The sequence below is a fragment of the Pezoporus flaviventris genome, unplaced genomic scaffold (assembly GCF_033815535.1).
Source record: "Pezoporus flaviventris isolate CSIRO_AGI_PZ_B2104156 unplaced genomic scaffold, CSIRO_AGI_Pfla_v1 ptg000023l, whole genome shotgun sequence".
Classification (NCBI taxonomy): domain Eukaryota; kingdom Metazoa; phylum Chordata; class Aves; order Psittaciformes; family Psittacidae; genus Pezoporus; species Pezoporus flaviventris.
Genome location: NW_026892571.1, coordinates 10929888 through 10942888, shown reverse-complemented (window position 1 = coordinate 10942888; position 13001 = coordinate 10929888). Strand labels below are relative to the sequence as shown.

General features: G+C 45.1%; 1 protein-coding gene across 1 annotated transcript; it reads left to right on the top strand.

The window, feature by feature from the left end:
* Window positions 1-6465: 6465 nt before the first annotated feature.
* Window positions 6466-11805, top strand: DRD1 (dopamine receptor D1). The gene is made up of 2 exons (XM_061456694.1): window positions 6466-6564; window positions 7055-11805. Exon 2 carries the CDS (start codon window positions 8620-8622, stop codon window positions 9973-9975), a length of 1356 nt encoding a protein of 451 aa, XP_061312678.1. The 5' UTR covers window positions 6466-6564; window positions 7055-8619; the 3' UTR covers window positions 9976-11805.
* The last annotated feature ends 1196 nt before the right edge of the window (window positions 11806-13001 follow it).

Below are 13001 nucleotides of genomic sequence, written 5' to 3'. Positions count from 1 at the left end.
TGGAAAAATCCTGCTCCAGCTGTACATCCTGTAATGCCTAAAGACCTGGGGGAAGTGTGTAGAAAGCAGTGCTAAGAAGAGCACAGGGGAAAATCAGCCGCTGTAAAGAACAGGGTGAAAAGGGAAACCAGAAAGTAGATAGGATCGGATCCCATAGCCTTTCCTGAAACATAACTTGAATAAGACATCCCTGATTTTAACCTCTCCTAAATGGAAGGAACTGGTTTGGTGGACTGAGGAAGAGACACTGAATGCCAGTGTTGGTGGGCTTCAACTCACACTTAAGCTCAGCCCTGAGCACATGAGCTTTGTGAGGAGGGAGCAGGAGGCACTTGTTGACTTGGAAAGCCTCTGACCTTGAGACAGATTTTGAGAAATGGATGATGAAACTCGGGGAATACTTCCAGCCTGGAAAAGTACTGTCTGTAAGAGACTGTCAGAGCAACAACTCTTTGCAACCCAGGGCAGGGAGAAGCCAAGGGCATTGAGGCAGGCAGCAAAGAGGGAGACATTACCTATGTTGCTGGGATGAAACAGTCCTGTCTGATGTGGTGGAACAGGCATAGAGGCTGGAACAGGAAAACAGATGAGCTAAGGTAAAAGCGTATTTGGGATTGTATCATAGCCTGGATTAATTCAGTCAGATCACTGGGTTTTTCAAAAGTTTGATTGAAGGTTCTGGCAGGAGGAATGAAGCAAGCTAAAGTCTGGACCTTAGTGTGGATTCTTGTTTGGACTATTGTTCTAGTGTTTTATTGAATTTTGTGGAACGTTTCTGACTGCCATCAAGCCCAAACTGTGTGATTTGGTAAGGACTTTGACAACCAGCATCTTGCCTCCGAGAACAAGTTAATCCCAGAACCTGAAGATGGGACCTTGGTTGATCCAGCTGCAACACTGCAACAGCAGCAGGGTTGTCTGGGAAGCTGCAGAGGGGAAAATGCTGCCTGAGACAGCAGAGCTCCAGAATTGGGACATTTGGAGTGCTCTGGTCATTGCTGGACTGGTGGTTGACCCTCTCTACCATAGCGGGACCCACTGCATTCCTGTGTGGGCACCGTGCCCCCCTTACAGAGAGTCCTGGCTGAGCATCCCTGGCAGAGCTACTGGCTCCTGTGGCTCCCTGTGGAGCAGGTGCAAAATGGTCCTGTTGGTCTTCACTACGAGCAAGAAGTGATGCTCTGTGCAGTGTCAGCTTCCATGTTTTTGGTAAGTATTAGTTTAACTATCTTTAATTCCAGGATTTGTAGCCTGCCGATGGAAGGGCTCTGGAGCCTGGCCATGTTGGATGTGCAATAATGTGGACTTAATAACCAACTGTAGTGCAAATTCCTACTCACTTGCTCCTCTAACCTTTAGGGGAAATGGGCTCCTATAGGTACCAAGCACAAGCTTCATTGTCACACATCCTGCACCAGAACACAACAAAAATCTGCTGGTAGAAGATAAAAAGCTCTTCTCCATCCATCAATCAGGGGCTGGGCTGCAATATGGGGAAGAATCCATTTTATGCTGGCACGCAGCTCAGGAGTAAATCTGTAATAACAGCTTAGGAGGGAAGAGTGCCACCTACCAAGCCATCTGCTAAGAAAACTGTATTATCTGCAGTCTCATCCATTGTTGCTAGAAATCACTGTCGCACTCATCTGTGAAGAGTTTTGCTGCTAATATATCTCTTTGTAATCTTTTTATCCATCCACTCAGAATTAATTATTTCTCAGATTAATTTTGTTCTAATGAATCATTCTGTATCACTGGCTTTATTTCATTTCTGAGATGCTAATTAATATGTCAAAGCCATCTTTAACATTAAAAGTGCTGTCATTTTTTCTGTGACTTTCCTTTTGATTCATATATTCAATTTTTCTGAGGGCCTAAAATGTCCATCCAGCGTGGAGTGAAAGAAATAATGCAAAATACGCAGTATTAAAAAAATACATGCATATGGAAATAAAGCATAAATTGGGATGCAGTGGCCAAGTCTGTGTTAGTTTTGTGTCGATTTACTAGTTTATTTGCTATTTCATGTAGTAGGTCCTCAGCAATCAGCTGTGTAGGGATTTTATATACATGGATTAGTATATAAAATTCATCAGTGCAATGCATATCTACATTTATCAGTGAAATCATTGGGAATTTTTAGTTGTTTTGTATTTGTTGGCTTAAATTAAGTTTTAAAGGCAGGGTCTTGCTGGTTTCCTGTGGATTTTCTGGCACTGTTCTGCCATGCCGCAGGGCAGTCGCAGGAAGCATTTTTCGTTCCTTAGAGCGCTCCTCTCCTCTCAGCTATAATTTATTCTCATCATCCTCTGCAGTTTGGCTCTCTACCCACTCTGGAAGGAAGTGTTGGCAGGGCAGTAATCCCTCTTCTACCCCATATCTGTGGCAGATGGGAATCCCATAAAGAGGAGGGGGGGGGGAAGATGTTATGTTTCCCTGTTTGAGTGATTTGCAGGGTTAAAGATCTAGTAATGTCCTTTGGTTGGATGGAGCAGTTTGAGATGCAAGAGGAAGGGTCACTCCAAGTGTTCATTGTGGAAAACTTCTGTCTCCGGTCCTATGGGAGTTAGTGGGTGGAACTGGAAAAACCCCATTAAAAAATCACTGCATAAACTCTGTCTGTTAAAGAACACAGTTACTGGCAGTATCACACCGAGCTTAAATTACCCATGGCTCCTACGTCGCAGGATGCCGGGGATTAGATGTGTATTTAGATGACAGCTTCTGCTTGGCTCCCTGGCCAAGGGTTGGATATTTCTGTCTTGTCTTCCACTTCTCTCTAAAAAGAGCCCATTTTGTTCTAAAATCTGAGGGGTTACAGCTGAAACCAACTAGTTTTCCTCCGGGTCTGCACTGCAAGTGTATAGAGGGATTACAGACGAGGGAGGAAAAGGGGTGCAGGGCATGAATGGGCTTTGAGCAGGAATGGGGATGGGAGTGAAACACTGCTCCTTTCCCTTTATGAACAGCTACGTTATGGATTTCCACTGCTCCTAAAGCTTGTATGTGCAGAACCCTGCAGACACGAGGCTGCTTTCCGAGAGTGTGCTGCCTGATCTCCTGTAGAGCAGATATCCTTTCTGCAGGCTTCTGCTGTGGCCCAGGGATGGAGGTTGGCTCTCCTGCCTGGGGCTGGGGCTGTGTTCTGATAGTCAAGTACCAATGTACCAGGGAGGGGGGATGCTGGAGGAGCAGCAGTGCCTCATGAGCAGCCAGTGCATCAGCTCCAGATCCTGGGAACCAGTAGCACTGCCCAACAAATCCTTCCTATTTATATCCTACTTTCATTACTCTCTGTGTCCAGCTCTGCCCCTCTGCCTGAACTTGCTGCCTCAAACTAGTTGTTTACAGACTTTCATACATGGTGTTTCTGTTTCGGCTTTTTCCTTTTCCTGCTCGGTGTCCATACTTCTGCACACACTTCACCAGTGACCTGATAGCCAGGGATAGTTTGTGCACTGGTTGCCACTGGAAATAGTTCAGAAGTCAACATTAACAAAGGCGCTGATGTGCTTTTTGAGATCAGCCCTACTGAATCCCCCAGACTGTAAAGTCCAGCTGTGGATGGACATGCCCATAATGTACAGCCAAAAAAACCCCACTCACATTCAATACTGAATGTATTGAATGCCTTCTGTCAGTATTTGGGGACTAGAAATCATTTACCTCACTGATCCTTTCTCCTCACTGGTGTATCTTTATTGTTCAAGAATGAGCTTGAGATCCTTGTTGATGGTTTTATTTTAGCAGTAAAGTAATAGTTTTATCTGCTGCTACTCTTTGCTCTGTGCTTTTTTACTCACTACTGCCATTTGCCCCGTGGAATGCCCAGCATGGTAATATCAATTTAACCAGTGTGCTTTACTGATCTTTAAGAGAGTTCATAGCTGTTCAATTTCCAGGAACTGCTGATTATTCTGAGAGGGTGAAACTGAGGCTAAACTTATCTTGGCTTATTATTATAACCAGTTATTTAGAAACCTGACAGCTCTTTTAGACATTATTTCTGCTAACATGCCTCAGCTGATTTCATGTTTAATAAATCCCATGCATGCAGACTCAAAAAGTCATCCTGAGAGTGATGTGAGTACAATTTGTATCCACATACCGTAATATTATTGTGTAAATTAAGCTGCCTTTCTCCAGCTCTAATATGTGTGCTGTTTTGTAGATTAATGCATGTTTATCTCTGAATGCAAGATTTGGATTTTGTTCAACTCTGACTTTGTCTTCCAGTAGCTAATTACTGTTTGGATGAGGATCATTTGGATCAAGGTGCTACTGAGTATTTATATTTTTTAACCTTCCTAGAGGCCAAATAGGACTTTTTCCATTCAGAGTCTCCTGGGAGCAGCAGGTGCCTTACAGGGCACAAACGCACAAATGCTTTCATTTTCTGGGCATTGCTTTGATTCCAGCATCAGTCAGCACTGGTTGAAAAGCATTAAATAAAGTTAAATAGCTGTTTTATGTGGGTACCCAGGGAGAACTAAACAAACTCTGTTTTGTGTTTCTGAATCTCCAAGAAACACCTGCACCGTTGTCCTGTTGCAGGCAGTTTTAGGCAAGTCCCAACCTAGACGAGAGCCGACCCTTGTGCTGGCTAGAAGCAGGTTAGCCTGAGAGCAGCTAAAGGAAAATTCACCCTGTGCTTTGTATACCTGGCTCCCAGAGCTGTGGCAATCAGCTGCCTCATCCCACCACTAAATTTACCTAAATCATCACAGCGGCTTAATGACTCTCACTTTTGTTCCTCACCTGGGTATGACTATTAAGTCATGAAAGTTTTAAAAGCCTACAGATGAGCTGAAGTGACAAATGAGAACAGCAGGGTGCCCTGCATGAAACACTGGTGTCTGAAACCTGTGCAGCTCTTGAGGGGCTTTGCTTCACTCATGCGGCCTTGGTGGAGCTGGACCTCATGGGTAGCCCTGAGCTGGCCATGAAGACTTAGAGATGAGACAGAACAGAGGCGCTGACTTCTGAACCAGGTACTGGAATTGCCAAACTGATAAGGACCGTGACTCTCATAGGCTGCTGTGAGTAGGAGGCTAAAAGGCTTTTTTCTTATGTCAGGTTCAAATCAGAGTTTTAAACCCTCATTTACATGAACAGCATTAAGGTCTTCCAATGCTGAATTCAGCCTCTTCCCCACGAAAGGCCACTCCTCAGCAAAAATGAGCTGAAAAGAAGAGTTTGCTTGATGAGACGATAAGCAGACGATTGAGAGCAGACTGCTCTCTTCTTTGCAATGTGTACCTCGGTGTTTCTCTCCAGTATGCCTCAAAGATTGTGCTGTCTGTGTACTCTGGAGCTGTGATTTCTACTGGAATAATCCAGGATGGCTGTGGTTGAAAGGGATTTTGGGGGAGCATCTGGAAGTTCTCACAAATAGAATATGCTCAGTGACTTCTTACCCTGATGTTTTCCCTTAGCCTCAGGTTTTTACCGAAAACCAGGAGCATGCTATATTTTCGTAAAATAAGTATCACTCACTAAACCTTCCCTGCGTTGTGCTTGAAGAAGAACAGAAAGAAAGGAATCTTGAAATTAGAAAAAGAAAACTCACAGGGAGTTTCTTTAGATACCTCTATTACAAAACAGTTCAGGAATCATTTCCTTGTTTATTTTCCCCCTCCTCTGGGGATGAATGATGGTTAAAGAACAGGATGATAAGAAGGGGGGAATGAGAACTTGCTGAGAAGAAGTTAAAAAGAAGAAAAAAGAGAATGAGAGGGGGAAAGGAGAATAAGAGTTAGCTAGTCAGGGTTAGCTTAGCTCTGTGTCTGCTTTAAGTGATACTTTGAAAAAATACAGATGGCACAAAAGCAACTTCAGTAATGCCAAACGCCATGAAATTAATCTTGACATGTTAGTTGCTCTTCTAGGAGGCTTTTATTCTCCCTGTGATGTCTTTTATCTTCATTTTCCCAATTTTTTTTTGAGAAAAATGCCAATGCAAGTGTAGCAACTTACAAATCAGCATGTTCACCTGTCCTTGCCTGTTGTGGCTGAAGTAAGAAAGAGAAAACCCTTTTGGGAAGCGAAGGGATTTGAGGCTTAACCTTCCTGGTTTCGGTGCTTAATACCGAATCGGCAGGCTTTTTGCAAAGGAGAAATCACGGGTGGAAAAAGTGTGGCAGGTTTTTGCTCGCAAGGAAGGTGGTTTATTGAACCGTTTTCTCTGCAGACACAGAGCCAGCTGCCCCAAACCCCGCGTTGCCGTCAGGGGGTACCCGCTGTCCCCTTGCCTGATCTGGAACAAGTCAGGACGCTGGTCCCCGGTCTGTTCCCCGTTCCTTCCCTGCCTGCACGCTCTGACAGCGATGCCCTTCGTCGCTGTCACCAGCCCAGGCTCTGGGGCTGCTCCGCCAGTTAGCGCGGTGGGGCGCGGGGCCGCGGCCGCCCAGGAGAGGGAGCCCGGTGGCCGCGGCTGCGCCGGGAGCGGCGGGGGCGCGGGGGCTGCGCGGGGCTGCACCAAGGCGGTGGAGGGGCGGCGCGGAGCAGCGCGGTGCCTCGGCTGCATCCCGCCGCCAGCCCGGCCCTCCCCGCCCCGCCGCGCCCGTGAGTACGGCCGCGCTCGCAGCCCTTTCCCCGCCGCTACGGCAGGGGTCCTACCCCCCCCCCCCTTCTTCCTGAGGGTGCCCCGGGGTAGCGCTGCTCCCAGGGGCGTCAGGGAAGCCGCGTCCCGCCTCCTGAGCATCGCCCAGCCCGAAGTTAGGTGCCGGTACTTACTTTCCGCATCAACTGACTGAGCTCATCAGGCCCGCAGCGCCCAGGCATCGGCAGCGCCGCGGGAGTCCCGGACCTCGGGACGGGAAAAAGTAATCCCGTTTGCCTTAAACTCCAGAAGAGCCGTTCCGGAAACCCGGCTGCGGCTCTCGCCCAGGCTGCCTGGCCGGTCGGGACGTTTTTCACCCGAAAGGCAGAAAACCGGGGAGAGGCTGCCTAGAAGAAGCTGCGCCCGAATGAAGATGTTAGAGGAGGCGAAGGGGCGTTGCTTTTTGCCCGCTGCGCGCCTCCATGTCTGTCTTTCCCTTTCTTAATCCCTTAGGAAGGACACGCCAGGCGGACAGACCTTTCCTGGAGGGGCGATGCTGCCGAGCCCTGCCCCGGGCAGGAGGAAGCCTTTGCCGTCGGGCTCCCCCGGCACCGGGGATGCGCGGCCCGGGGCGGGCTGCGGGAGAGCGTGAGGAGCTGCCCCAGCCTGCGCCTTGCTGAAACGGAAAAAGCATGGTAAAAATCGGACCCGATCCCCGGAGCGCAGCCCCGCAGAGCAGGAGATGGGATTATTCCGGGACAGTCGTGGAGAGCTATAACCGGGCAGCGCAGTGTTAAAGCGAATAGTTCCCGCTGGAAGAGGAGCCCGCAGCCCGCGCCGTGGCAGAGAGGAGCTCACACCGCTTCACCTCTCGCTCTTGTTTCTCCTTCCACTGAACGACAGAGGGAAGAACTGGTTCTCGGCCCTGGCCAGTGTTGGGAATACCGTGCCTTTTGCCTGGAATGATTTGCCCCGACTTGCCGCTTCGACGGGATGTACAAAGTGCGACTAGGACTGATCTGGACAACAGAGTTTGCAGAGTGATGGGCAGACGCCGAGGGATGGAGGCGACTGGACACACAGCAGTGGGGTCCGTCACGCATGGTCCAACAGCACAGACCTGCTGCTGTCCTGAAAACTAACTCCTCATGGTCCAGGTCTGCTGGCTCCTGGTTTTACTTCTCCACTGCCAATCTGCACTTTCAGGGACACCACCCCCTCACCCCCCACATGCACCTGATGCAATGCAGTGCTTCTGTGTTAGTTTTGTGTATAAGATTTGCTATGCAATTCCAAAACTGAAAGAGGAGGAGAGACAGCCCTGCACCCCAGAGCAAACAGAGTCAGAGGTGAAAGGTAGGAGCCAGCATTTCTCATTTAAATAAAACTAAATAACCTGAGCTACTGCTTACTGAAAACCTTTAAAACACACCTCCCGTATGTTTATTTTCTTTGCCTCGGAAGTGTAAAACAGTTTGAAACAAAGTGAAGATTTGCTTTCTGAGCTGCCCAGAAACAGAGAACTGATGCATTTTGTCACAGGAGTGTACTGGGAGGAAGGATGGAGTGTTTCATCAGTGAGACATTTAGGAAGCTAGAGAAAAAGCACCTCATGTAATACGCTCCAGTAAATATGAAGGGCTAGTGCAGTGGACACTGGAAACAATCAATAGCCTATTTTCATGGGAATATATGCAAACGTGGAAAAGTGATTGCTTCTGTGTGTGTGGGGTGTATTTGCAGAGGACAGCAGCAGAACATTTGCAGGTGAGCTGTCTGAAGTAGACTGCTTCATGCTGGGGTGGTGCAGTGTGTTTCTGAAGGGATTGCTTGAAAAAACCTGTCTGTAGGGTGAACTGTATTTGTGCAGTTTGAATTCCTGCTCACAGAGCTTTCGGTGTTGTTCAGGGTGACTCAAAGTGAGTGCAGTCCATCTGGGGGTGAAGGGACTGCAGAAAGGACCTTTGGTCTGTTTGTTGATGAGTAATTAATGGACGTCTGATAATCTCTGATCTCTGCAAGGAAAGGAGCTGTTGTCGTCACGAAAATCATGGTATAATTTTCCCTCAGGAGAAACTATGACTTGGAACAACACCACTATGGACGGGGAAGGGTTGCTGGTGGAAAGGGACTCTTCCTTTCGAATCCTCACAGGCTGCTTCCTCTCACTACTGATCCTCTCCACATTGCTGGGAAACACACTGGTGTGTGCAGCTGTCATTAGGTTTCGCCACCTCAGGTCCAAGGTGACCAACTTCTTTGTCATCTCCTTGGCTGTGTCAGATCTCTTAGTGGCAGTTTTGGTCATGCCTTGGAAAGCTGTGGCTGAGATTGCTGGTTTCTGGCCTTTTGGTTCATTTTGCAACATCTGGGTGGCCTTTGATATTATGTGCTCAACAGCCTCCATCTTAAATCTCTGCGTCATTAGTGTGGACAGATACTGGGCCATCTCCAGCCCATTTAGGTATGAGAGGAAAATGACTCCCAAGGCAGCTTTCATCCTGATCAGCGTGGCATGGACTTTGTCCGTGTTGATTTCCTTCATCCCTGTGCAGCTGAACTGGCACAAGGCTACAACCACAAGTGTTTTGGACCTAAATTCCAGCTTAGAAGATGAAGGCATGGACAACTGTGATTCTAGCCTAAACAGGATGTATGCCATCTCCTCTTCTCTAATTAGCTTCTATATACCTGTGGCCATCATGATAGTAACTTACACAAGGATATACCGGATTGCTCAGAAGCAAATACGACGCATCTCAGCTTTGGAGAGAGCAGCAGTGCATGCCAAGAACTGCCATACCACAAGTGGCAACAGAAGCAGTATGGACTGCCATCAACCAGAGAGCAACTTCAAAATGTCCTTCAAGAGGGAAACAAAGGTTTTAAAGACTTTGTCAGTGATCATGGGGGTGTTTGTGTGTTGCTGGTTACCATTTTTTGTATTGAACTGCATGATTCCCTTCTGTGAGCCTACTGAACCATCCAAGGGAGCAGAAGCCTTCTGCATTAATTCCACCACCTTTGATGTTTTTGTTTGGTTTGGATGGGCTAATTCTTCCCTCAACCCCATCATTTATGCCTTCAATGCTGATTTCCGCAAGGCATTTTCGACCCTGCTGGGATGCTACAGGCTCTGCTCTCTGTCCGGCAATGCTATAGAGACTGTTAGTATTAACAATAATGGAGCAGTTGTTTTTTCGAGCCAACATGAGCCCAAAGGGTCCAGCCCCAAAGAGTCTAATCTGGTTTATCTGATTCCACATGCAATTATCTGTCCAGAAGAAGAACCTCTCAAAAAGGAAGAAGAAGGTGAACTATCTAAGACCTTGGAGAAAATGTCTCCAGCATTGTCGGGTATCTTGGATTATGAAGCTGATGTTTCTCTGGAAAAGATCAATCCCATTACACAAAATGGGCAGCATAAAACCTGAACAGTAAGGTTTACTCAGCAAGACCCAATAGTGTATATTGTAATAATCTTAAAAAATCCCCCACAAAAGCCAAGATTTTTTGGCAAGAAACTAAGCTCTAGGGAGAAATACACATTTACATCAAGCCCAGAATTAATTTTCCTGTCATTCAAAGCAAATTTAACATTTTAAACAACAAAGAGGAAAAATAACAGAAAATTGGTAAAAAAATACATAATTAAACTGTACTGTTTGTACTAGAGAAAATATACAAATTTAGATACAGTGCAGTGACAGAGAAAATATTTCTTCTTCTCTACACAGAGAAACCAATTTTAGCTTAAAATGAGGCAAAAGATAAACGTTAAGTATTTAAAGATTAGTGTTTACTAGAAGTTAAAAGATTGCTGTGTCTTGTGATAGTGGGTGTGAACAGGTCATAATTAAAGACTGAGGGATTGTAAAAGTAGGTAGATGCCTTCTTAAAATTATTTCTAAAATATAATTGAGCCTTATAACGAGAATGGTTATTTTTAAAGCTTTGGGAGATCATATGTTGATACTGGTTTTATTTATTTATTGTTTTAAATTGATATTTTTCATATGTTATAACAAATCTAACTTTATTTATGTTATTTAAAATGTCTAAATAACGGGATATTTTTGGAGTGTCATAACTGCATTTTGACCAGTCAACCAGTTAGCACTTTATTACAAGCTTTGATAGTCTGGAGGGCCAATGAGGGTTAATGAAGGAATGTTAAGAAGCTCACTGAGAAATGAAGGAATGAACAAAACTGATGCTGTGTTGAGTTCATTTGCTTGTGGGCTTTTCTTTTTAATTTTAAGTGGGATTTCTTTCAAAAGATAGGACCAGCATTGGCTGAGTTGTGAATTCTCTTCCCTTATAGAAATAAAAACAAAAAAAAATTGCTGCTATTTATTTTTCAAAAGTTTCATGTTACAAAGACTTTGCTAGAATGTCGAGTTTGTGGAGCTGTAAATACCTTAAATATGACTACAACCTTAAGAAGAATTCAATTTGAGAAGAAAAGCTTCTTAGATAACAATTCTTAGTATATAATGTTTTGTATTTATGTAAGATAAACAGCTTTCTCAGACTTTTCTTATTTCAAGTCTTGGATATCTTTTCTGAACAAACACAATTGGTTATAATGGTAGTAAAGATGCCCAAACCTCATTATCATCTGTATTTCTGCAGTACCACCGGGATCATGCTGTCTGTCTGCTACTGTATCAGAATTAAAAAGTGAGGTACCTAGTGCTTTACTTTGGATACTAGGAGGACATTACATTTTAGTAATTGCCATGTCAATAGTCCATTCAATAAGGATTAGTGCCTCATTACCATTTTGGATTAAGACATTTCTAAATATGGATGGAACTGCAGCCCCCAACTCAAACACTTCCTGTGAGCTCCAAAAAAGTTACCAATGTTTAATTCAGAAAACCTGCTACTTTTCCATTGTCCTTCCTGCTTTTCCTTTGCAATGCCAAAAGCAATCAGTGAACATTAGCAACAGGAACATTGGGTATTAATATTCAGCAGCATTCAAAGAAAGCTATTTGTTTTCTGAATGGGAGAAAATACCCTTTGGAGCAACTTTTTCATAACATATATATAAAAAAAAGTGTTGTCAGGAAAAGAGAACTGAGAGGAAAAAAACCCATAAAGTCTAATGAACTATATACATCCTGCATCAGGTCTGTGTATTTATGTATTGTGAATGTTTTCATAATTTTATTGCCTGTATGCTGCTTTCATACATATAATAAAATTATTTTGTGAACAGAAGGTCAAATAAACCTCTCTACATTGCATTTATTAAATACATGCTGGGTTTTGACAGTTGTATTGATCGTGTTAAAGGCAATGATGGTTCCTCTTTTTCCATTTGCCCTTATTTGGGATCACACCCGTGAGGCAGATGGGAATTTTTGTCAGAAGCAAGAGAAAGCCCTCTCTACTTAGAGACCTCTGAGCCCTTGCTCTAAACTAGGATTTGAAAGCAGTTTGGAAACAACCACACTGCTTCAATGTGACTAGTTAAAACCAGTTAAAGCTCGACCGACTGGTGACTCTTAGTTCAGTGATTTTTTTGCCTTGGTGTAACAGAGTAGTTAACTTGGTTTATAACAACTTTTTATTGTTGCTTCCCCTCCCACCCCCAAATCTGTGAAGTGCTTTTCAAAGCCTGATACAGCCCCACTGCTGGTGTCTGGTTTTTGGAACAAAATGAATCACTTCAGAAGTGAGGAGATGGTGGGTGCAGCTGAGGGACAGCAGCTTTCCTCTCTTCATGGCAGCCCTCTCCTTTTTTTTTGCCTCTGTCAGCAGATTCATTTTGCAATGAAGAAGTAAATGGGGTCACTTCTGCCTCAAGCATTTCCAGCGTGACCCATTCAGCAGCTGGGATCTGAAGTGGTGCATGAGCTGTGGTGATGTCCAGCTCCCCTCCTTCAGTGCTAACTTCCCTTGGCCAGTGAATTCAGCAGGTCTGATGGCAGGCAGGGAGTAGTGTCTGACTGCAGGCTTTTTTAGCTCCTTGGGTAAAATTTCCTTGCATGGTGCTGATGCCTGATTATATTATTTTTGTACCTTTGAGGAACTATTTTGCTTCTTAAAAAGTACACAGGCCAAAGCAGTTCTGTGGCTGCTTAGTCAAATAGATAACGCCTTCAAGAGTTTTTATTCTCAAACCTCCCAGCAGCCTGATATAATAGCAAAAATACAAAATATGATTTAAGGAGATCATGTAAAGCAAGATGCTGGTTTTGTACTCGTTTATATGGGGACGATGTGTATTCTGAAACAGTTTCTCTAGGTATGACCATCTTAGGAGTCATCCCAGGACCTCCCTCCTTGCAGATGAACCTGAGCTTCAGAGGGGCTCTGCAGAGGTCAGAGTGCTACCAGCTGTTGCTGCTGGGTGCTTCCGTTGGTGTGATAGGCATCCTGCAGCATCCTGCTAAAGGCAGGGCAGGGGAGACACTTTGATGAATTGATTTTATTGCTTTACCTCTCA

What these genes read in the sequence shown, in the direction of transcription:
- DRD1 (XM_061456694.1), top strand. Translation starts at nt 8,620, where the DNA reads ATGACTTGGAACAACACCACTATGGACGGGGAAGGGTTGCTGGTGGAA.